Source organism: Canis aureus, chromosome 36 (assembly GCF_053574225.1).
Source record: "Canis aureus isolate CA01 chromosome 36, VMU_Caureus_v.1.0, whole genome shotgun sequence".
Lineage (NCBI taxonomy): Eukaryota > Metazoa > Chordata > Mammalia > Carnivora > Canidae > Canis > Canis aureus.
The window spans coordinates 30,507,508-30,531,040 of NC_135646.1; the positions used below are offsets into that span (position 1 = coordinate 30,507,508).

Here is a 23,533-nt window from a genome sequence, read left to right on the forward strand (position 1 = left end):
ACCTAATATTTATCCCTAAGATAAAAATTTGAGACACGTACTTATCTATAATAACATACTATCTATAATAGCTTCCTATACCAATTATGTGATAATTACTGATTACTAATTACCTTGCATTTCATAGCTTTTTTAAATCCAAATTTTTTCTTAAATTGTTCATGTAATTGAGCATCTGTTAGTGGAAGTCTTTTCGGTTTCAGAACATTCACGATTTCATTTATGGCTCCCCACCACTTTGTCTTATAGAGCTGATGATAGAAGGTTTCAAGTTCAAAACAGATCACATAGTAGCTATAAAAAAAAATAAAGAAAAAAATAAATCTTTCTGTGTTTGAAGTCATTTGCTACTTTTTTTCCCTATGCTGACTAACCTGTATTTTTCTATAACAATTAAACATAAAACTGTAGTTTAAATTGCACTTGAGGGGTGCCTGGGTGGCTCAGCAGTTGAGCCTCTGCCCTTGGCTCAGGGCATGACCCCAGGGTCCTGGGATCGAGTTCTGCTTTGGGCTCCCTGCATGGAGCCTGCTTCTCCCTCTGCCTGTGTCTCTGCCTCTCTCTGTGTATCTCTCATGAGTAAATAAATACAATTAAATAAATAAATAAATAAATAAATTGCACTTGATTGAAAAAGGAGGTTTTAGGGAAATGCTCTGTTATGAGCTGGTCAGAGGCTAATGCACTCTCTTCCTTGACCTTTACTTCCATCCCGGTTTTCTGAATATAATAGACCTCTGCAGGGATGGAGGCATATTTGGGGACCTATTTGCATTTATTTGAGGTTGTCACTCTTCCCATCCACCATCCTGTCCTCCCAAAAGGAAACTAGACCACAAAAATATAAACTAAAGGCTGTCTTAACCCACACCTTCAGATACAGTGCCAGCCCAGGTGGTGGGACTTGTCATGTTTCCCATGGGCCCTGACTTGTGGACGTGCCACCTTCATCACTGGGGACTTGCCTAACTTTTTAGACCCCAGCCTCCAAAATTGAGGAACAGATATTCTGACTCTTACTCAGATTTGAAGGCTTTCAAATCACAGTAGCGGTAGGTTCTAGGGCCTTAAGGAGCCATGGGAATCATCCCTAGATGCTTGATTTACGACGCATGACTAAATTACCAGAAAAAAATAGCTCACTTCCCTCGGTGTCCTACATGCTACCAGGAGTAGACACCATAAACACATACCGCAAGTCCCATAAGACTGCCTCTAGAGGTGCAGGCACAGGGGAGCACACTAAGGACATCCTTTGGTATTTGAGTGGCCCCGGCATCAACCACAGAGTCCCGGAGCCCCCAAGCTCTTCTTACGTGCTGCTCCAGGGAGCTAGCTCTGGCTGTGATAAGTGACTATGAGGCCGGAAGCTGCTGACTATGTCTCGGGCCCGGGTACTCAGTGCTGCACTCTTAGATCACGGCTCGGGCAATGACAGACTCACAGATTTAACAAATACCAACGGAATGTGAGTTGGCCTCTTTTAGAAATTCAATTTACTTATCCCATCAAGCATCTAGAACCAAGAGGGGGTACCCTACTCTAGAAACTGGAGAAGCAAGAGGTGGTGAAGGTGGTTATACCCTGAAAAAATCTCTCACCACAGAATTTTATGACTTCCCCCCCCCGCAAGGTTGGATACACAACCTACGCTGGCCCACACAGAGATGATGCTGGAATCATGGAAAGCTCAGATGGCAGGTGTTACGAGAGAGCCCTCATCCAAGAACTGCACATCAGCAGGGACCATAGGGGAGCCTCACTTTTAAAGTAACTCCCTTCATATTCTTCTGCCTGGGAATCTGTACCCGGCCTCTTCTTACTTTTTTTAAAGATTTTATTTATTTATTCATGAGAGACACAGAGAGAGGGGCAGAGACACAGGCAGAAGGAGATTCAGGCTCCATGCAGGGAGCCTGATGCAGGACTCGATCCCAGGACCCAGAGATCATGACCTGGGCCCAAGGCAGCCGCTCATCCACTGAGCCACCCAGGCGTCCCTGTACCCAGTTTCTAAGGAGCTTCTACATTCCTATTTCCCTGATACACCCCATCACATAAAGATGATTTCCGGCCTGCCTCTTCATATTCACAACAGTATCATTATGCTGGTACGCTCTCCTCCAAAAAAAGATATTTTAGTATTGGCATAAATTAATCTTTTTGCTCCAGTTATTGTCACCTTAATAATTTATGAGTTCTTATACTTTTACGGGTGGCCAAATCCTGAGTATCTAACTGTGGCCCCTACTTTTTGATTCTAGTATGGTAGGAGAACCCAACCTGAACCAAAATGAATCTAGGATTTAGATGTTCCCAGGCATGCCTGGAGGGCCAGCAGAACTGATCCTATTTTTATAAGGGACCACAGGTTTCCCAGGAGATACGGCATTCTAGGAAAGAAAACATGAGCCCAATCCAATAACAATGCCCCTAAAATCAAAGAGGGGAGATTTTAAAGATGCATGTTTTCAATCATTCAGACTATTCGCTGGTCCAGCACCAACACAGAATGATCCCTGCATCACAGAAAAGAACAACTGTTGGCAAAATGACCAAAAGAGTTGTTTTTGCACCAAGGGGGGGACTCAAGGCAGCACTTCTTTGAAGCCAATAAAAAAAATCAGGAAAGAAATTCTCCCCACTTCATTGGGGAACAGATATTCTGACTCTTACTTACAATCCAATCATTGGATTGGCTTCAACATGCCTCACAGTTGATGCCAGCTACTTAGCGGGCATGAGGAGGAGCCAGCCCCGAACCCCAAACACCAGACCCACAAGCAGAAGCAACAGCGTCAGAGTCAGCAGTGCCTGCAGTGGCGCCGAGTTGCTTTCATGGGGCCTGCTGAGCGCCAGGAGCCCAGCAGGGGATCGGACGAGAAAAGGAGGAAAGGACAGCTGGCTCATGGGACCTGAGAGCTGATGCAGGAGCGCCTGGAGTCTTAGGAATCACTGGAGGTGGAGATCATGAAACTCAAAGTCGTCTAGGAATTGATACAGGAACCGGGAAACGACTGATGATCTCCACTCCCCATGCTGGCTGGGTCTGAGAAACACGCTCCTGCTGGCGTTGAAAGCCTGCAAGTGCACACCCAGCTATTGACCACTCACCAATGCTGATGAGCAAATGTGCATAGTCAGAAACTAGAGCTGCCTGCACCACGGCACCCCATTCCAACAAGGGGACTGAGCCCCCTAGAGTCAATGGCAGTGAGCTCCTGCCAAGCATATTCCTGCGTCCATGCCCACCTCTTACCAAGCAGATTTCACCTCACCAGATTCTCTGCATTCCAGCCAGACTCTACAACCCAGGCGAACAGAGCATTATTCACAAGTGCTTCCATGATACCACGTAGCGTGGCAAGGGTTGTACGTGGAGAATGTCAACAGGTGCTGGATCCCCGAGCGAGAGATTTCCACCCCCAGAGAGACGCAGGCCAACTGTCCATTCTAGAAACACGGGGGTCTATTACTTAATTCTCTCCAAAATCATGAAGGTCATTAGCCCCACGGTCTTTGGCATGGCCTAGTATCATGTGCGCATCCAGGCAGTATTAGTGAAAAGATCTACCTTTCATTGTTTATGCTGCTTCACTCTCTGCCTTGTTTCTGGTATTTTCCCCATCGCCATGCATCTTGAGAGAAATTTATAATCTTTGTCTTTACTTCGTCACATCTCATGAACGCTCGCTCCCCAACTTCACCCTTCGGCTCACTACACATAGCTTCTAACCAGAACTAATTCTCTTGCCAAGTCATTGCCAAATTTAGTGTGCTCTCTATAGTCTTAAGTCAACGTGGCCCTTTTCTCTGTTGAATTTGATGCTTTTAACTATGTCTCTATTTTAAAAATTCTCCCCATTTGGCTTCCACTCTATCCTATTTCTTGGTGCTTCTCCCTGTATCACTCCTTCTCAGTCTCCTTGGCTGTCTCCTCAGCTTCTCCCCGCCCCATTTAAAAGCTGCGGTTCTCCAGAGTTCTAGACTTGGTCCTGTCCTCTGAGCCACTTCCATGCCTTAAAACAAAAACAAAACCAAAAACAAAAGAAACTTCTCCTATATGCTTCTAAATCTCAAGTCTCCACCTTCTAATAACAATGCCCCTAGCTCCACTTTCCATATTTCCAAACTTCCAAATTTCCAAACTTCCAAACTTTCCATATTCCAAACTTTGAGAAACATCCAACTTCAAAAGATGATCCACATAACAAGCCCCAGCAGAGGAAGATAATTCTCAGCCATATTCTTTATGGAACTAAAGGGCTTTGTGCTGAGTCCACTGCTTTTCAGCAGGCCCACAGGATTTGATCCTTACCTCCATCCCCCTGTAACCACGGCGATAGTCATAAGAACTGATCCCCACGTCTAAGGCTTATTACACAGAATGTAACAAAGAACATGAGTAACAAATACGCTATTCAGTATTTTGTTGAGTCTATATTTCATTCATGGGGGTTATTGTCCTAGCATCTTATGCTGAGGTATTAAGTTAGCCTTTGCATTTTGACACTTTCCTTGTTTTCTCCTAGCTTTCAACAAGTTGTGGCTACTGTGAGTAATTACTGAAAGTTCCTTACCTTTTTCCATTAAGTTCCATGACTGGTATCGAGTAATATTCTTTGTATCCTGAATCTTCTGCAAATGTATTAGCAGCACAATCCCGTATTTTTTCTAAATTGTTCTAAAATAGGAGTTAACGTTACAAAAACATATCTTTAAACAACTTTAAACAATTATGACTTCTTTTAGATGAAATTTTATATTGTAAATGATAAATTTCAGTATAATATCCCACTAGACTACAACGATAACTGCATGTATCCAATTCCTACCTTCGGAAATGCAGAAAAAATACAAAAGAGAAGACAATGTAAAGAAGGTAGAAAAGCAACAATTACTCAAATGTTATAATGTTTATATTAAATTCTAGATTAGATTGTTGTTCCTAAACTCTAGAGGGTCTCTCTTCTAATACTAATCCTCAAGGAAAATGGAAGAATATGTAGCGAATGTTGAAGGATTTCTACAATACTTTTGATTAACTTTTAGGGCAACTATGATTAAAAGTCTGTTAATTTGTTAGAATAGGTCATTGTACCTAGCTTATTTATCATTTTATCTCTGACACCTAACATGCCTCAGATGCAGTTGCACTTAACTCTTGCATGTTACACGATGTATGAAAAAATTAGTGAGTTAGAAAGATAACCACTGGGAGCCCGGCCTAGTGCCTGTACCAACAGAGACTCTTTCTGGATGGAGAATAAGATAAAATGAATTGTGAAGTGACAAACAATAATTTCAGGAACAACAATAATTTAAACCTTAAAATCTTCCAAAGCATTCTCAATTGAAGGTGTGCTGATATCAAATTCAATTCCTCCATGAACATGAAAATATTGATCCTCTTTGTAGTGAAAGTGCTGGCATTTAAAGTCTCGTCCATAAATAAATGGAGGCAATTCTCGCTCTGTCTTGACCTTGTCATCTCCAACAAGGAAAACAAAGTTTCATTTAAGAAGTGAAAACACGTACACAATCAAATTTTGAAGATCTAGATTTTCATTTACACAAACCAAGTGAAAAAAACATACCCATTAAATGAAAATCTTGGCAATTATAATGTATGAATCATGGTCTTAGTACATATCTTAAACACAACAATATGTTTATATCATTCATTTTGGGCATTTTCTATAGTTTGTATACACATTTTAACAGAATGGTCAAAACATTATTCTACTTATTGATTTTTATATGTGAGTTCAAGACTAATGTCTTACCTCTAATTGTCAGAAAAGGTTTAAAACTATGCCTCAAAAAACAAAAAACAAAAAACAAAACAAAACAAAAAAAACAAACTATGCCTCAGAGAATCTTTGGCTAAACCCAAAAAAAACAAAAAATAAAAGAAACTATGCCTCAGAGAATCCTTGGCTAAATAAAAGCTTAACCTGACCTAATTTAGGCAAAAAGAGACATTAAGAAAAGAAATAGGTGGGTATTTCTCACTGACAAAAATAACTAGCTCACTTTGTTGGAAAGTAATAAAACCACACATATAACATTTATTTTAGAAAAATAATTTTCTAAAGCTCCTAATCTTTCTAAAGATTAGGTTTGTTCAATATTTTGACTTATTAGCAGAATACAGTTTCATCAGTGTAAGGTATGTAATGTATTTGGAGAAATGTAAAAGGTACAGAAAACTACGATGAATAATACGACACCTTAATATCACCACCTGGAATTAACTATTAACATTTAGTCATATTTGCTTCCAATAATCTAAGTAATAAAACACTACAGATATAGCTAACGTTCTCTTTAATCAAAGACCTTTCAGTTCCATACACACTGCTCTCCTGCCTGCACCCCAGGACGAGAATTGTCATGAGCCCATTTTTAAGTAGTTCACACACAGATAAGCATAATAATTTTGACCATTTGAATGCCCATGACACAAATTTTCGGTACATGATTTGCAAAATTTCTACTGAAAACTTGCCACCTGAATAGAAAGCCTGCCATGATAAGTCTACATGTTTGGGCATCGGTGAAAATATATAAATTGTGTGCTAACCTGGGTGGGAGGAATAGTTTGCACTACATTCTTGTCAAAGTCCACGTAAGTACAGTCCTATTTCTGCTCTCTGTTTTCTTACATTGGTTTATTTGTGTAGAACTGTGCTAACGCATTAGTAAAGTTTTAAAATATGTTTTCATCTCTTTTTCAGAAATGTAATACCATTCGTGATCCTTTACTGCTCCATATTACTTTCAGAGTCAATTTACAAACTTTCATGAAAAACACAATAGGGATTTTGCATAGAAGTGCATTGAATTTGTAGGTTTATTGATCAGATATGACATATTCACAGGTTGTGCCATCATGAACATGCCATATTTCCCTATTTTTTTTCAGAATTTGTTTTAAGTCTTCTTATAGCCCATATAATTGGTATAAATATCAAGTACATATAGCAAGTATTTTAAACTACTTTAGAGAAATTAAATTTTGTTTTTCTTAACAGGCTACAGCAAAATCACATGCCTGGACTCACTCACTACAAACAAAATTGAATTTAAATATAAATTTAACAAAAAAATTAACAAAGTAAAAAAAAAATAAATTTAACATATATATATGTTACATATATATATACACACACACACATACACACATACACAATTATTTTATATTTGATTTTTGGTGATATACTTACCTGAAAAAGGCTGAAGTAGACTACTTAAATATGGAACTTTCATCTTCTTTTTTAAACTCAGTAGAAATGGAGTCAGAAAACATATTAGCTTTAGGTATCCTATCCCTTTTCTGATTTCTTTTTTCTTCTCAAAGTGTTTTTGAATAACCTTTTTCTGAAGATATAACCTTTGCTGTAGCCTCTGGTAGGTACAAATATCAAGATAATCCTGATTATATTTTATAGCGTTAGTAAGCCAATAGGCTGTTTCAAATATAAAGACATTTTCATACTGTTGAACTTGTGTGGTACTGAATGTCAACTTTAGCATAATGTTTTCAGCATATTTCATAAAAACAGCCTTTTCTTCAGGGCTATTGGGATCATATGTTGGATCTTCATTCATGTCTTCATCATAGATTCCATTAAAGTCTGGATCTTTAGTAATATCAACCAAACCTTCACAGTAAAAAAGAAAAATTTTAGATAATGATAACATCATATGTGGCTTCTGGATAAATGGAGTAGTTTGAACACTGAGCTTCATCTTGAAATCCTACTAAAGTGACAATAAAGGAATAGTGAGATGCCAAAAAATTGTTAAAGATGAATAGCATGTGGAGGAGTGGTAGCTAAGCAGTTAGAAGGATGGACACTTGGAGAATTAACTTTCCATGCCCTTTGGAGGAAAGAAATACAAATACGGTACCATGGAAAAAATGTAAGCCCCATACCTAATCAGGCTAACTATGGAAGAACAAAAAATGTGATCTCCCTTTAAGCAGGGATTCAGCTTCTCACTTGGCTAAAAAAAAAAAAAAGTATCATTTGCTTTTTCAAGCCTTATATTACACACTTCTTGTTTTTGCTGATATTGGAAGCTAAACATATGTGATACAGAACTTTCCTGCTAATTGTGATTAAATAAGAATTAAAACTTGATTTGACTCTATTATAAGTGACAAATATCCTGCTTCATTTTCTTCCCATTTATGACAAAATTAAGGACTTCCTTGTTGTCAAGTTGTCTTTTTAAGGACATTTACACATGTAATGTTACCCTTAATCTAAGCTTGAGAAAACTGCACAAAATCATAAAATACGTAGAACATCTGGAGTCTGTAACACAAGACACCTTAAAAGTATAAATGGTACATCAATATGCCTCCCTTTCTTTTTCCTTTTTGTTTTCCTCAAATCTATTAAACAAGCGCAAAATGCTAGAATACACTTGGATTTTTAAATGGCCACTATGATTCACTTCCCTTTGGCAAAAGTTAAATTAAGAAATTATAAAGAAATTAACGTATTTCTGACAATTAAAATAATCTGAACATAAGCCAAGGTGTTGTTGACATCTCTCAAACTTTGTAGCCTGAGGTGAGGAGGGAAGGGGGAGGGGGAGGAGGGAAGAAAGGGAGGAGGGAGAGAGGAGGATGGGGGAGGAGGGACGGGAGGGGGAAGGGAGAAGGATGGGAGGGAGGAAGATGGGAGGGACGAGGGTGGAGGGGAGGAAGAAGGAGGGAGGGAGAAGGATAGGGGAGGGGGAGGAGGGTGGGGGAGGAGGGATGGGAGGGGGAGGGGGAAGAGGGGAGGAGGGTGAGGGAGGTGGGAGGGGAAGGGAGGAGGGTGGGGAGGGGGGAGGAGGGATGGAGGGGGGAGGAGGGAAGAGGGGAGGAAGGTGCAGGAGGAGGGATGGGAGGGGGAAGGGAGGAAGATGGGAGGGAGGAAGATGGGAGGGAGGAGGGTGGAGGGGAGGAAGGAGGAGGGAGGGAGAAGGATGGGGAGGGGGGAAGAGGGGAGGAGGGTGCGGGAGGAGGGATAGGAGGCAGAGGAGAGGGGAGGAGGGATGGGAGGGGAAGGAGGGGGGAGGGAGGAGGGATGGAAGGGGGAGGGGGGAGGAGGGAAGAGGGGAGGAGGGGCGGGGGGTGGGGGGGTAGGGCCAAGGCCCGGGGGCGAGGGCAGGTGCCTGAACACGCCATCGGGGGTTCGGCCCAGGGAGCCCCTGGAATCGCTGCGCCGCCTCCTATGTCAGTTCTTGGGAGGAGTTCAAGATTCCTGCTCTAAAGTTTGGGGCCGCATCGGAGAACTCAGCTAATTTTCTTAATGACAGTTTGTGTCACGAGAGACAAAAAGTCATTAAAAAAAGGAAATGTGACCACAACACATCATGCAGATCATAGGTGCAAAGTCATAATAAAGTCAAAAACAAGAAAGGATCGAATTTTAAAAATCGGATGCCGCGGAGGTGGGAGGCGGCGACGGGCACCCTGGGTGTCCCCCCTCCTGCTCCTGGACTTGACCTCGAGGCCTCGTCTGCCCCCCGAAGGTCACTGAGGTGCCCGAGCCGTGACCTCCTTCCTGCCCCCAAGCCTGCTTTCTCTGCTTCTTGGTGGCTTGGGGTTTAGGGCCGGGGGCGGGGCAGGTGGACCCAGGCTGCAGGTGGCAGGGCTGGAGGCACCGGGCCGATGCGGGCCTCTTGTCACCAACCTGTCCCTGCAGGGCGACACTGGCCCCCAGGGCCCTGCCCAGGCAGCGGAGGCCGGATTCCTTGTCCTCTGGAGCCCTGGGAGGACGGGCGTCCCCCCGCGTGGGCACCTTGGGGTCTCGCCGGCCCCTGGCTCTGCCCGGCCTGCTCCCTGCTGTGGCCTCCGCCAGCCTCGCCCTGACGGCCTGACGCTGTGCTGCCCCCACGGGCTGCACCCCCCCATCCCCGGGCCGGCTTCCCGGGGCCACCAGTCCCTGTGCTCCGGGCAACCCCGGGACCCGAGCCAGGGCTCACCCGGCCCCCCTCGCCCCTGGGCGCCAGCTTCAGGGTGGCCCCACGCGACTCCCCAGACAGCCGATGGCCGGGGAAGCTCAGCGGGGCTCCCGGGACTGCTGCCCCCTGCACTCACCTCTTCCTGTCCCTCCTTCCCTTCCTTGGAGTCGTTTCCGTTTCCGTAACCCACCCCGATTTCAGCCCTCCCTTCAGGTGCAAAGTGGGGGGCAGCCTGGGCCGAAGACATTGCTCCCCTACGGTTCCTGACCTGCTGCTTCCTGCCGGCGCGGCGTGGAGGGCCACAGCCCGAGTCAAGGTGCGTCCCCAGGCCTGGCTCTCGGGCCTGCAAGGTTTCACAGCGATGCTCCGATGCGGTGCGTGATGGGGAGCCCACGCGTCCTCCTGCCTCGTGGGTCCCCCAGAATGTCTGCAGGGTGTTCTCCTCGGTTAGTTCCCATCATTTGTGCAGCACCAAGGGGGGGCCTGGAGGCCTGGGTGACACAGGACCCTGGGGCAGGCCTGGAGGCCTGGGTGGCGGTGGTGGCCCGCGGGGACTCCGAGGGCCGCAGGAGAGGAGCCCCTGCCCGGTGCTGCTCGTCTTCGCGGCCAGGCGGCTGGTCTCGTGAAGGGCTTCAGCGGGCACGTGGAGGGGGGGCCGCATTTGGAGACACTTGCGGCATCGCTAAGGCGCAGCGGGCAGGAGCCTGAGCCTCGACGGCCGGCCCGGGTCCCCAGGCATTGGCCATGAAATACTGACCCCTGTCTCGTCTGGTGACGCGCCGTGCGAAGCCCGAGCTCTTGGAGCAGCTCTGAGCCCGGGGTCCCCGGAAGCCGCAGGGCCCTAGGGCGACGTGGGACGGCGGGGAGGGTGGCCGTTGCCGCTCGGAGCCACGCCGAGCCAGAGCTCGCACAGCCTGAGGCCCCTTAGTCCCGGTGGCCCCGCTGCCCTGCGCCCTGTTAGACTGCGACCGTGACACTGTCACCGGGAGCGTGGCCGTGACGGGGCCCCCCCAAGGGGGCCCAGGCCCAGCCGGCGGCCGCGGATCCGCTCCCGTCGTCCGTGTTCTTAGTCACTCGCCGGCGCTGCCCCCTCCTGCTGGCCTCGCCCTTTACCGTCGACAAGGTCAGCAGAGGCCGGGGGCGCTGGGGGCTCGGCCAGGCGGGGACCCCGCGCACCCCCGCCCGAGCTCTGCACACCGACTCCTGCGGGCTCTTCCCCTAAAGGTCCGAAGCTCGAAGCAGCGCTCTGCTCCTCGGGGGGAAGCGCCCACGGCGGCCTCGCTGGTGGGAACGAGCTTCCAGCACCACCGCCACAGGGACCCAAGAGCCAACACCAGCTCCGTCAGGATGGCCAAGTCTCAAACGTCCCCGGAAGCCACTGTCGCTGCTGTCGCTCCTTCACCGAGCTCCTGCCTTGCGTCGGTCACGGAAGCAGCCGAGCAGCTGGGCAGGCAGGCGACCCCGGCCACCTCAGCTGTCCTGCCGACCTGCAGGGATGAGCCCCGGGCCCGAGGGGCCTCAATGGCCAAGGTGACATCTTGATTTAAAGACACTTGATTCACGTCACCCGAGTGGCCCCGGAGGGTCTAAGCGCCAGGATCCTAGTGCTTTGGGGCCACACCCAGGGGACAGCACCCAGGGGTCAGCACCCGAGGGTCAGCACCCAGGGGTCAGCACCTGAAGGCACAGCACCCAGGGGTCAGCATCCAGGGGTCAGCACCCAAGAGTCAGCACCTGAGGGCACAGCACCCAGGGGTCAGCACCCAGAGGTCAGCACCTGAGGGGACAGCACCCAGGAGTCAGTACCCAGGGGTCAGCACCCGGAGGTCAGCCCCTGAGGGCACAGCACCCAGGGGTCAGCACCCAGAGGTCAGCACCTGAGGGGACAGCACCCAGGGGTCAGCACGCAGAGGTCAGCACCTGAGGAGACAGCACCCAGGAGTCAGCACGCAGGAGACAGCACCCAGGGGACAGCACCCAAGGGTCAGCACCCAGGGGTCAGTACCTGAGGGGACAGCACCCAGGGGTCAGCACCCAGGGCACAGCACCCCAGACACAGCCCCCGCCCCACACAGCCCTGCAGCCTGTGGCCAGACGCAGGGAGCCCCGGGGCCCAGGTGGAGGGACAGGCGGGTGACCTCGCTTTGTGCGGCCAGGCCGTGACCCAGGGTCATGGGGCTCGTGGGGCTCGGGCGCCGCAGGCCCCCCGTCCCGCTCTGTCCCTCGCTCCCCGGTGACTGAAGACGCAGGTAAAGCTTTCCAAGCAGGTGGGCACCCATCCGGCCCCTGATGCCGCCAAGGACACCGATGGCGCCTACGCCGTGCCGGCGACTTGGGCCCAAGCAGGCTGAGCCCGCGGGTTAGAGGCTTTTCCGGGCCTGTGCGCCCCAGGGGACCGTGTGATGGTCCCTGACGTCAGACTGGCTTGTGTGTCTCCGCTAGAAATAAAAGCTCAAGGAGAATTAGGAAAGTGAAGCGATCCGAGTCGGCTTGGAGCACGCCCGCGGCCTGCATGTGCGCGTGGAGACCCTGAGGCGGCGGGCGTGGGGGACCGGGCCGAGGGCTCCCTAACCCCACTGGCCATACCAAATATCGGGCCGTTACAACTGTTCCGCGTCTTATTGCGAAGCTAAGAAGCCAAGTCTGCGTTAGAGGCCAGACGTCCGCTGCCCGCTCGAGGGACCCTGAGGCCACGTTGTCCCCACTTACGTGGATAATTCAGGTGAAAAGTGATTCACTTCCACCTGAAATACCATGAAGAGTTCCCGTCATCTGCTCTATCCCGCCAATGGAAACCCGCTAATTAGGGGGAGCGTTAGGCTGTCCCCCTCGGCCTAAGGTCGCCAGAGCTTCACCCGCCAGGCTGTCTCCGACCGGAGCCTCCTCAGGCGCAGCCGAGCGACGCGCTACCCGGGCAACGACGGGTCCTCAGGACGGTCAGGGAGGGGACCGAGCGAGGTCGGCTCCCAGAGGACAAACCGTCGGCCTTACTAGCTGCAGACAGGATGACAGCCTCTCTAAAGCCTATTGCTGGCCCCTGCCATGCACGGGACGTCAAAGAACAACTGCTTCTTAAAACAAATGCCACTAAAAGGCCAGATGTGGGCGCTGAAGCCCGTCCGTCCTTGGCTGCAGCTCTCACGTCGTTCATTTTTGAGGTCGCTGAAGTGGCGACGCCTCGCCGACCTGGCACTTTGCTTGCAAGTCTGGAGACTTTTCTCTCCGCACCTGAATTCTACTCGGGGCCCTGTTTCTCATTTTCCTACTGAGGCTCCGGAAGACGAAAGGCATCAGCAGAAAAGTCCAACCGAGACAAAGACAAATCACGTTAACAATACGGCTTCTAGTAAAGGGGGCGCGTTACATTCTCTCACCTGCCGCGCTGAACTCCGCGAAAATGTCTTTGTGCGTTTGCGGCTTCCCGTCCGGGTCAATGTCCACGACAGTGCGCCACAGCTCAGAGAACCTGGCCCGCTTCTCCTTGGGCATGTAGAGCCCGTGCCACAGCGCCTTCAGCATGTAGTCCACGGCGATCAGAATTTGCCCAACTCGGGTATCGTAGTAAGCCGGAGGCAGCTGGCAGGAGGAGCTCTGGTCGTAGTTGGCTTCTAAACTGATTGAGGGGATTTGGTTCAGGCAGTAAATCCCGACGGCCAGTTCCCGTATGATTTGATGGACTTCTCTGTAGTCCAAGAGAGCCGTCGGGTCCGTGGGGGTCAGCAGGATTGCGGTGGAGAAACCCACATTGTTCATCTGGCTCATGATTCCACACGGCAGGTCCAGCTGAGAGCGGACGTCGTCTTTGGCGGACAACCAGCTGACCAGGGTGGTGGTCAGCAACTCTTGGACTTCACTCCGATCATATTTTTCAAAGAAAGCAGAAGCATTTCTCTGGACTGCCAAGTTTTCCAGGTAGGTTTCTTCATCTTGGTTTTGATCAAATCTAGGTAACCCTTTTTTGGGCAATCTTAACATTTCATGTTAATTGTGCGTGGCCTTTCTGAAGTTCCTGCAATGAACAAAAAGGAAAAGGCAATGAGATTTGCCGTGGTGATGAAGCTGGGTTTGTCAAGAAATAAATCTGTACCGTTATCTTTATTAAGTCGTTTCATGGTGTAATGTTTTCAATTTTTTTAAAGAACATTTTTAACGATTGAGGTGTAATATTCAAACGGTAGTTTGAGGTCTACAGAACAGTGATCCAAGATCTGTACGTATTTTGAAGTGATCGCCACAATAAGCCTGGCCAGCAGCGTCACCATACATAGTTACAAAATTGTGGGTTGTTTTTTTTTTTTTTTGTGATACCTACTTTTAAAATTTGCTCTCCCAGCAACTTTTCAAAATGCAGTGCAGCATTGTTAACTATAGCTGCCGTGCCCCACGTGATGCACCCGTGACTTATTTGTCTTACAGCTGGAGGCTTGTATTTTGCCCCCCTTCAAGCCTCACCTACCCCCTGGCCTGCTCCTTTGGCAACCACCCATCTGTTCCCTGTATTTATGGGCTTGTGTAGCTTTTTTTTTTTTTATGATAGTCACACACAGAGAGAGAGAGAGAGGAAGAGACACAGGCAGAGGGAGAAGCAGGCTCCATGCACCGGGAGCCCGATGTGGGATTCGATCCCGGGTCTCCAGGATCGCGCCCTGGGCCAAAGGCAGGCGCCAAACCTCTGCACCCCCCAGGGATCCCTTGTGTAGGCTTTTGTTTGGGGAGTGAAGGGGGGTGGACCTGGGGGGAGGACTCGCGGGGGGAGGATGCTGAGGGGGGAGGACGAGAGGACGAGGGGTGGGGGATGGGGGAGGACTTGAGGAGGACCCCAGGGCTCTGGCAGGGGAGGATGCTGGGCGGGGAGGACCCTGGGTGGTGATGACCCCGGGAGAGGAGGACCCGAGGGAGGACCCTGGGAGGGGAGGATGAGGTGGGAGGACTCTGAGGGGGAGGACCCGGGAGAGAGGATGCTGGGAAGGGACGAGGGGGTAGGATGCTGGGCGGAGGGGGAGGATGGGGGGGCAGATGCTGGGCGGGGAGGATGGGGAGGAGGGTGACTGAGGATCCCGAGATGGGAGGACCCCGGGGGCGGGGGGAGGACCCCAGGAGGGGAGGACGTTGGGGGTGCTGAGGACCCCGGGAGAGGAGGACCCCCGGGGGGCGGGGAGGACCCCGGGGCGGGGATGGTCCGGCCACCCCATGGGCACCGCCCGGCCGGCGTGGGGTGGGCAGGACCACTGCAGACAGGGCGGCGGCCTCCCCTCCGAGCCCCCGCCCGCAGGGTCTCCTCCCCTCACCGTTCAAGGCCCGCCTGGCCTCTAGGGCAACTCCCGGGCGCAGGTGCGGGGCGCAGGTGCGGGCTCCCGGCTCCGAATTCCACCTCCGCGTCGCCCCGGAGCCGAGAGAACGTCCACGCAGCGGCCAGTTGTGAGGCAGCGCGGGCCGCGGGGACCCGGAGCGCAGGGCGGGTCCCCGAAAGGGCTCACACAGGTGCGGCAAGGGCGGCTCCCCAGGAGGCCGGCAGGGCCCAGGGCAGCGGGGTCTGGGACTGGGCCCCACTGGGAGGGGCTGCCAGGCCCACGACCAGCCTTCCAGGGGCAGGAAACGGGTGAGGAGAGCCCGGGGGAGAGCACACTGGAACTTCCTGAGAAACCCCACAAAACCCTGCTTAAAGAGCGAGAGACCCGGGCACAAATCGGGTCATGGAGGCACCTGCGGCTCTAAACGCAAGGTCGCTGAGCTCATGACTGAACTTCATTCCTAAGTCTAGGCTCGGTTGGTGCAGCGGATGTGCAGACTGATGTGGCCGTGGAGGTGCAGGCGGGGAAGGGACGGTGGCGTGGCCGCAGACCCAGTGGGAGTGCGGTGTTTTCGGAAAGGTGGTCCAGATGACATGGATTTGTCAGGGGAAATGGGGAATCGGGGCAAGATTAGCTCAGCTGTGGACAGACTGACCTCAGGGTACCAATGAGAACCAGGTGGAGATGCCAGGTCCAGCTCAAGTACTCAGGTATTGGCCAGGAACGGCAGGAAGGGGGACGTGCATACATTTGGGGACGCTTAGGGCATGTGAAGCCAAGGACTGGCGCAAAAGGGAAAGTGACCAAGGGAAAGAGTTAAGAAGAAAAGTTTGGAACCCAGGATGGAAACCTGAGAAATTCAGTATCTAAAAATCAGGTGAAGAGAATGGAGCCAGCAAAGACCACCAAAAGCAGTCAAGAGGCAGGAGGAAAACCGAGACTGGGCACAGAAGCCAGAAGTGTTCCATCGATAAGGGACCGCCCAGTCTCATCGGGCCACTAGGTCAAGGGGGTAACTTAACTTGTCCAGAGTTTACCAACATGGATGTTTCAGTGACAATTTGGGGGCAGAATTTCTCTTGGTGCAACCAAGTCACGATTTTAGCTGCTGTAGACGTAGTAGCAGAAATTGATGCTTGCCGCTCCAGGGCAGGGGTGTAAGTCAGCTTCTCTCACAGATTTGCATGCTTGCACTTACAATATATAGAACTCCTTCTGCTTGTTTTTTGCTCAGGGACCCAGATGGCTTGCGCTAAGCATCTTAAATCTGGGAAAGCTGTTTAAGGACAGACACAGAACTGCATCCCAGGGTTCATGGGATGAAGCAGCAAGAAGGTTCTAAAGAATCAGACTCTCTGGGGACTAAAGAGACAACCTGCAGGCAGGATTCTGCCAGAAATTCCCTAGCGGTTGTCCTGGATTTACATGTAAGGCTCCTAAAGTAGTGCCCGCCACATAATCATCACTATAGAAATGATAGATGTTTTCAGTATCAAACTATGTTGTTATTATAAAAATTATGATTATATTCAAATCTAGGCTGGTGGGCAAATCTCCTAGTTTATCTATTCCTGATAGCAGCAATGTCAACCTGGTGCTCAGGACCACATAGAGACTTGAAGTGGTCTACCCTCAGGTAAAGGGATAAAAGCTATTACAGGAAGATCTCAGTACGGTTTGAACGTTGCATTTATCAGAGGATCGATTCAGGGCACTTGAAAGTCTTTGACAGGCTTCTGTTTGTCAATATCCTAAAACTGCTTTCCTGCCAAGATGAAAAGAACCAAAGTTTGTCCAGATCCAGAAAGGGTGTCAGCCCTAATTGGGGACAGACTCTGGTGACCTTGGTATGGTGCTCTCAGTGGACTACCGTTAGGCGGGAGTGGAGTGTAGATGAAAAGGTGGAGAAGTGAGAGTGGATGGGACGCAAGAGATGATGAGCAGAGAAGACACAGAACCAGGCATGTGCATTCTACATTGGCTCGGCCAGAGCACTTTAAATGATGATAGGAAGGACCCTACAGAGAAGAGGCTGAAGACACTGCAGAGAGGAGAGTATAAGGTTCTGGTAGGACAAGAAGGGTGGGGATACAGAGAACAGGTACAGGCGCAGCCTTCTGATGGGTGGACGGACCCATTTCCCTTTCTAAGGACGAGAAGGGAGAAAAGGACGCTGTACCTACACGTACATTAGAAGTTCTGGTGTTGGAGAGTGGAGGGGTTTCTTGTCCTGAAAACTGAAATCTCTGAGCAGCTCAGGTCATGAGCTGAGAATAGGGCAAAGGGAGGGAGACTAGAGATTTGTGGAACAGAACGCTTAAGAGTCAGAAGTTCTGAGAGGGGAAAATTAGCTGCCTAAGAGATGGAACAGAAGTGACGGGCATCGCTCAGGAGTGTGAGCCTCAAGCAAAGTGCACAGCTTCTCTGAACTCCGGTGCTCTCGTAGAGCCCTGTTTACGCCAGGCCCCGGACAACAGCCACAAACTGAGCTATTTCTGGACGCAGCCACCATGAAGAGCTGGTAAAGGCCGTCTTCTCCTAGTGCTGCCGGTGGGACCCGACCACGAAGAGCTCAGAGGGATGTCGTGTCACAGCTTTAATCATCCAAGTTGCTCTTTCAAATATTATCTCTTTTTCTCCAGTGTCAATTTGACTAAATTGGTAAGTTATATAGCTAAGTAAGCCCTCATATAATGAACCTCAATACCACTACGTTATATGATAATAAAGCAGCAAAGTGTTTTATTTTTACACAATCATCATTCAGTAAATGCTGTTACGTCGTGAAATATTACACTTCAATCTCCTTTTCAATAGAGAGGTCTTCTAAGGAAATGACCTGGAGCCTTCCACATTTATCAGATGCCTTTTCATTATTCTTTTCCATTTTTGCAATTCTGGATCCAAACTGCATGGCCCGTTTTGGCAGAAGAGCACAAGTTGTTAAGCCAAGTTCCACTGCTGCAAGACGCAAAATCAGTTTTTCACCAATTCCACGGGGTAAAGTCAAGTCTGCCTTTTTCCAAACTGGTAGGGAATTTAGAAAGGAGACGACATTTTCATCCAGGAAAGGAAATCTAAAATAAATAGATAAATATAACTACTATATGAAAAAAAATTGTGATAATTGTTTCTTCTGCATTTTATTCAATGTTAAAATTTATAGCATCAAATTAATTTTTGATGACACTTTTTCTCAAAAAATATTCTGGTTATTTACACAACTTCACAGGTGAAATTTAATCACATTAACAACTACTTCATGCCACTAATTTTAATACATATGCCACCAAATGAATTTTGCCTCAAAAAATAAATAAATCAGGCCTATGGGAAGGAACAATCCTTGTTTCACAAGGTTTCTTTGGGGATGCCTTGAAAACAACTACAGTCTTGACTCAATTATTCAAGCTGTGTCTGCTCTTTATCACGTCAAATGAAATGGATTTGAGAGGTACGAAATCAATACAGAAGGGCTCTATAATCCTGAGGTTGGGAAGCATTTACTTACGGTAAAATTTTATGGTATCAAAATTGTTTTGGGGTGCCTGGGTGGCTCAGTCAGTTGGGTGCGACTCTTGGCTTAGGCTCAGGTCATGATCTCCCAGTGGGAGACTGAGCCCCGGTCCGGCTCTGCACTCGGCAAGGAGTCTCCTTCCCTTCTTGCTCTGCCCTTCCCCCTGCTCGAGCTCCTGCACACACGCTCTCTCTGAAATGAATAAATCTCTAAAAAAAAGTTTGTTGGGGCGCCTGGGTGGCACAGTCGGTTAAGTGTCCGACTCTTGGTTTCAGCTCAGGTCATGAGCTCATGGTCATGGGACTGAGCCCACATGGGGCTCTACGCTCAGCAGCGAACGAGTCTGCTTGATTCTCTCTCTCCCTCTGCCCCTCCCACTCATGCTCTCTTTCACTCTTAGAAATAAATAAACCTTTAAAAATTGATTAAACCATTTTTAAATGGAGATAAATGCTATAACAGAACAAAGTATTAGATTAAAAAAAATAACTTTCTGTCCCTTGGCTTCCCTAATTTCCTACAAAATTCTAGTTTTTGTTTAAAATACTTTACAACTCTCCCTTTACAACTCTCCCTCCAATTCTTTAAATGCAATACTGTAGTGTTTCTATTTCATTACATTTTATTCTTGCTCAAATAGAGTCTGGGAAGGGTAAAGGCATTTGTTATATGGAATATTTTATTAAAAAGAAATGCAAAAACAATTTTATATATAAGATAATCAATCGATCACTGTTAATATGTATGCCAAAATACATAATAAATTGATTCAGATCTAGCCACTACCATAGTATTTGTTAAATCACAATTCTGTATTCACTGTCTCCAACATTCTTCATATGCACTTTTACATTATCATATTGGGCCTTTAGAATTAACCGCTTTTACTAAATAAAATAAAATCCCTTTTCTCTGACCTACCTGAAATAAAGGACTGAATTTCTCTCTCTCAAATACATATAACCTCCAAAGGAAAATATTTTACAGTATTTATACATATTACATACCGCATTATAAAAACCATATATATACACACACTAAAAAGCTGTAAAAAGCTGAAGTAGAGTTAAGAAACAGTGACGTGCTGGAGTAGTTGTACTACGATGTCCCAGTTCTCACAAAGCTTATTTGGACTCCTGGTTTCCACATGCTTGTATGCTTGTAATAAACTAACAATAAATTAACATACTTGACCAAACTTCTGCTTTCTAGAATTAAATAATGTATCTTTATCTTCAATAATTTAAAAAGTTGTTTCCAAGCTCTTGTCTGCCACCATCAGATACAGCGTAGGTAAAAATAAACTCCCGAATTAAGAAAGAATATACATATGAAAGTGCCTTGATCTCTTTGAAAATTTTAGGTAATCTGCAACATCAGAACAAACGGAGTTCAGAACACACAGCAGAGGGGAATCCAGTACTGGAACCACCATTTACGTCAGTCTGGCCCGATACTTACAGGAACGTCCAGAGGCAAAGCCGGGTGCTCTGACCCTGGAGGGGAAAGTGTCGGCTTAGGGCCTCGGCTCTTACCCTTTAAGTACCTCGTCTCAGCATTTCTCTATCTCAGGTTTACAGACCCTTTCATTGTAGTATGGAGAACAATCATGTCAGTGTATCACCTTTGAAAATTACTGGAAAGACATTTTATAGAGAATGAGTTCTGGAAAACAACGGCTCCCCCGGCCCCTCCGCAGCTCTCCCCGATGGACGGTGTGTAGCATAAAGCCAAGATACTGTTGTGCTGCTGTTATTCATTTGAACAGTCTCCAAAGAAAAGGAACTGAAAAATCTCCTTTTATGGTGTAGTGTTTTGACAAAACTAGCCACAGCACTTAGATAATTAGAATTACCTTGCTTCTTTTCCGTGATCACCAATAACTCTGTCATCACGACCAAGATTTCTAGACGATATTCGTCCCAGTTCCATCTCAATTTCCTCATTTAATCCTTCCATCCCATGTGTCTGAAAGCGCACGCGATGGCGAGAATAACCTGCAAGTTGCTCATCAGCACCAATTCCAGTAAGAACTACCTGTAACAGTTTAAAGAAATCCACGTTTTCCGTACAAGATAAAGAAAATAACTAAAACAAAAGCAAGGCCTAAAAAGTTATAATCTCAACAGTAACATTTTCTGACAAAACACAAGGGAAGCCATAAAATAGTAAAGTATGCCCAATTTAAAAAAAGTCTTACACGTTGCACTGCAGTTTAAACGCAATTAAAATATGCTATATTCTTGCAATCTACACACTAATAGCTTTATTTAAAGGGTCAAAATTAGGTCTCAGAATTCCTCCGAGCAGACCTACTGTGACGTACCTTTGCAGCGCTCTGATAGGACCTCACCCCATCCTGGGTCACTAACCAACCAACTCCTCTAGAAGCAAACCAGACTGCACAGCCAATGCTATCATCCAACACTGTGTCCAAGGGCTGGACTAAGTGGCATATTTGAGTCCTTCTTAATTCTTGCAGTTCTTCCAGAGAAACATTAATTTCAACAAAATTCCAAATCCGGGCAGGGTTAGCCGCTTGCAGTTCCTTCAGGCCTACTCTTCCTGTGACACGATCTGGTACACAGAACTGTTTATCAGGACTATCATCGTCATTTTTAGAGGATTCTTCAGAAGGTATTTCACAATGACTTTTCTGTTTTTTCCTCTTTTTGTTAAAACCAGTTAATACGGTCTTTTCTTTAGTCCTGAAAGCCACGTTAAGAAGATCGATGGGTTCATCTAAAGGTACATGATGGTCAGCAAGGGCTGCAATAACCATGGAATCGATACCCCCAGAAAACAGGATTGCAACATTTGCTTTCCTATCACAAGCTTTCAAAGCCTCACTTGGTGTCAGTTTTTCATCCCTGGGTAAACACAAGACCCGTCTCTTCACTGAGACACTCAGGACGTCAATGAACTGCTGAACTACTTCCTTCATGCGTCCATCAGTAAGAAGCCTCTGAAGTGTTTCCCTTGTAGGTAGGACACCAGCGATGTTAATGCAAGGAATTGCAAGTGGAGCTTGTGGCATCATCGTATTTAAAGGAACAACAGGTTTTTTAAGATATAGTTTGGCTTCATTTGCTACCACTGATACAAATGTTGGCAAGTTTGCTGAAATTTGAATCAGGCTATGAACACATTCTTTGATAACATTCTCCCCAGGAATAGATTTCCAAGGGTACAGTTTTAAAACCAGAGATTTGGAAATGGAAGTAGACTTGAGATCAATTCTGAAAATTCCAGAGGCTGGAACTTCTTGCCACTGATTCACCTCTCCGGATGTCTGGGCACCAACTGAAGAGAGGCAGAAACTTCTGCCCAAATCACTAAAATGCCAAAGCAGGCTGCGGCGACCAAAAAAGTCCCTACCAAACCACAAATGATGACTGGATGCTTGATAGTATATAAAAGACCAAGGACCTTGCACTTCTGAGAAGAGTGACAAAATATCAGATTCATTCTTGCAAGAGGAAAGGTAGTTAAACATGATTTGAGTATCATTCTCTCCAGCTTCAAACTTTATGCCACTAAAGACTTCTCCATTCCACAGGAACACATCGCCTCTTTCATCTTCCACAGGCTGGGCAGTCAGAACACCTCTTAAGTGAAGGACATGACCAGAAAATAAACACTGGTAGCCAACACTAGACTTTACCAACTGTTTACTACTGTCGGGTCCCCGCCGGCTAAGCCTATACAGTAAATCCTCTTTCAAATCTTTGCTGAAATTCTCAACAGAAAAGCTCACAGAACAACAAATGCCACACATTCTTATGTGAAATCAAGTTGACTATTTCTTGACTTTGGTCTTCTCTGAGTTTTCTATTTCTTGGTATTCTTTTTTCAGCTCATCCAATATATCTGTGGGGTAGGGGAAAAGAAATATTAAATAAAATAAAAGTTCTTGGACCTTTCCCTAATAATTCATAGAACAACATAGGAACATAGGCTATTTACCAAGATCAAACCACTTAAGTATATTTGCTGTGTTACAACAGCTTTCTAATGATCAAGGTTTATCTTTTAGGAAAATAATTTCTGTCTATTAAATGCTTATTTTGGCCCAGACACTAGGCTATGAACTTTATATATTCCTTCTTGCTTATTTATTTTTAAGGATTCTATTTATTTATTCATGATAGACATAGAGAGAGACAGAGGCAGAGGGAGAAGCAGGCTCCACACAGGGAGCCCGACGTGGGACTCGATCCGGGACTCCAGGATCACGCCCTGGGCTGAGGGCAGACACTCAATCGCTGAGCCACCCAGGCATCCCATTCCTCCTTGTTTAAATCCCCCAAAAACTTTGGAGGCTCAAAATCACAAAAGGAGAAGTGGTAGGGCAGTTTTTGTACCTAGATCTGCCAAATATGCTGAAGAATGCATTAATAATTATGACTTTGTAATACAACTTATATATCTTATTTTTACTGTTTTTCCAAAGCATGGCATTAATTTCACTTGATATACCACCATCCAGTCTTCAGATATATATTTAAACATTCAGATATAGACAGTATAATTTAGACACTACCATAAGTTTCTACAGAAAGCCTAGAAAACACTTTGCATGCATTTCTATATAATATATCGCAAAAACTTACTTTTGTTTTCAGAAAGCATTTCTGTTCGGTCTGCAAGAAAGAATATGTTGCTGTTCTGTTGCTGCCTATATACTTTCTGCAAAACATAATTTAGGCTAATGTCATGATTTGACCTAAAAAGTATATGTCAAAACTCTGAACCC

The 23,533-nt window shown here is 47.1% G+C and overlaps 2 protein-coding genes and 1 long non-coding RNA gene across 13 annotated transcripts in view; 1 reads left to right on the top strand and 2 right to left on the bottom strand.

The window, feature by feature from the left end:
• Positions 1-15,368, bottom strand: part of ANKAR (ankyrin and armadillo repeat containing) — a 51,855-nt gene extending 36,487 nt beyond the window's left edge. For all 8 annotated transcript variants that reach the window (XR_013372723.1, XR_013372724.1, XR_013372725.1 and 5 more), the window contains exons 1-6: positions 15,258-15,368; positions 13,344-13,978; positions 7,230-7,667; positions 5,328-5,491; positions 4,581-4,684; positions 114-294 (exon numbers count right to left, since the gene is read on the bottom strand). Coding sequence is in view for 2 of the 8 variants with exons in the window: in XM_077884764.1 (XP_077740890.1) it covers positions 114-294; positions 4,581-4,684; positions 5,328-5,491; positions 7,230-7,667; positions 13,344-13,944 (1,488 nt within the window). In the remaining 6 variants the exon portion in view is untranslated. The remainder of the gene's footprint in view (positions 1-113; positions 295-4,580; positions 4,685-5,327; positions 5,492-7,229; positions 7,668-13,343; positions 13,979-15,257) is intronic.
• A 5-nt stretch (positions 15,369-15,373) lies between these two features.
• LOC144305721 (uncharacterized) lies at positions 15,374-22,186 on the top strand. Its single transcript, XR_013372780.1, has 2 exons — positions 15,374-15,450; positions 20,141-22,186. It is a non-coding gene; the product is annotated as an uncharacterized LOC144305721 (long non-coding RNA).
• Positions 17,975-23,466, bottom strand: ASNSD1 (asparagine synthetase domain containing 1). 4 transcript variants are annotated; one of them, XR_013372779.1, is made up of 5 exons: positions 23,391-23,466; positions 21,104-22,647; positions 20,633-20,814; positions 18,772-18,969; positions 18,147-18,337 (listed from the first exon to the last, which is right to left on the bottom strand). XR_013372779.1 is itself a non-coding variant. In XM_077884789.1 (4 exons), exons 2-4 carry the CDS (start codon positions 22,553-22,555, stop codon positions 18,052-18,054), a joined length of 1,920 nt encoding a protein of 639 aa, XP_077740915.1. In that variant the 5' UTR covers positions 22,556-22,647; positions 23,391-23,466; the 3' UTR covers positions 17,975-18,051. The 4 variants fall into 4 exon arrangements, 3 of the variants coding, with proteins under 3 accessions (XP_077740915.1, XP_077740916.1, XP_077740917.1); XM_077884789.1 differs by lacking the exon at positions 18,772-18,969 and having other exon boundaries at positions 17,975-18,337; XM_077884790.1 differs by lacking the exons at positions 18,147-18,337; positions 18,772-18,969 and adding an exon at positions 18,980-20,273.
• Positions 23,467-23,533: the final 67 nt, after the last annotated feature.

Excerpts from the sequence above, each read along its gene's own strand:
- ASNSD1 (XM_077884789.1), bottom strand. The coding sequence starts at position 22,555 with ATGTGTGGCATTTGTTGTTCTGTGAGCTTTTCTGTTGAGAATTTCAGC. Across the intron at positions 20,815-21,103 it reads CCTATCAGAGCGCTGCAAAG|GTAGTTCTTACTGGAATTGG; the intron begins GTACGTCACAGT and ends AAACTGTTACAG. Across the intron at positions 18,338-20,632 it reads GATCACGGAAAAGAAGCAAG|ATTTCCTTTCCTGGATGAAA; the intron begins GTAATTCTAATT and ends TATTTATTTTAG.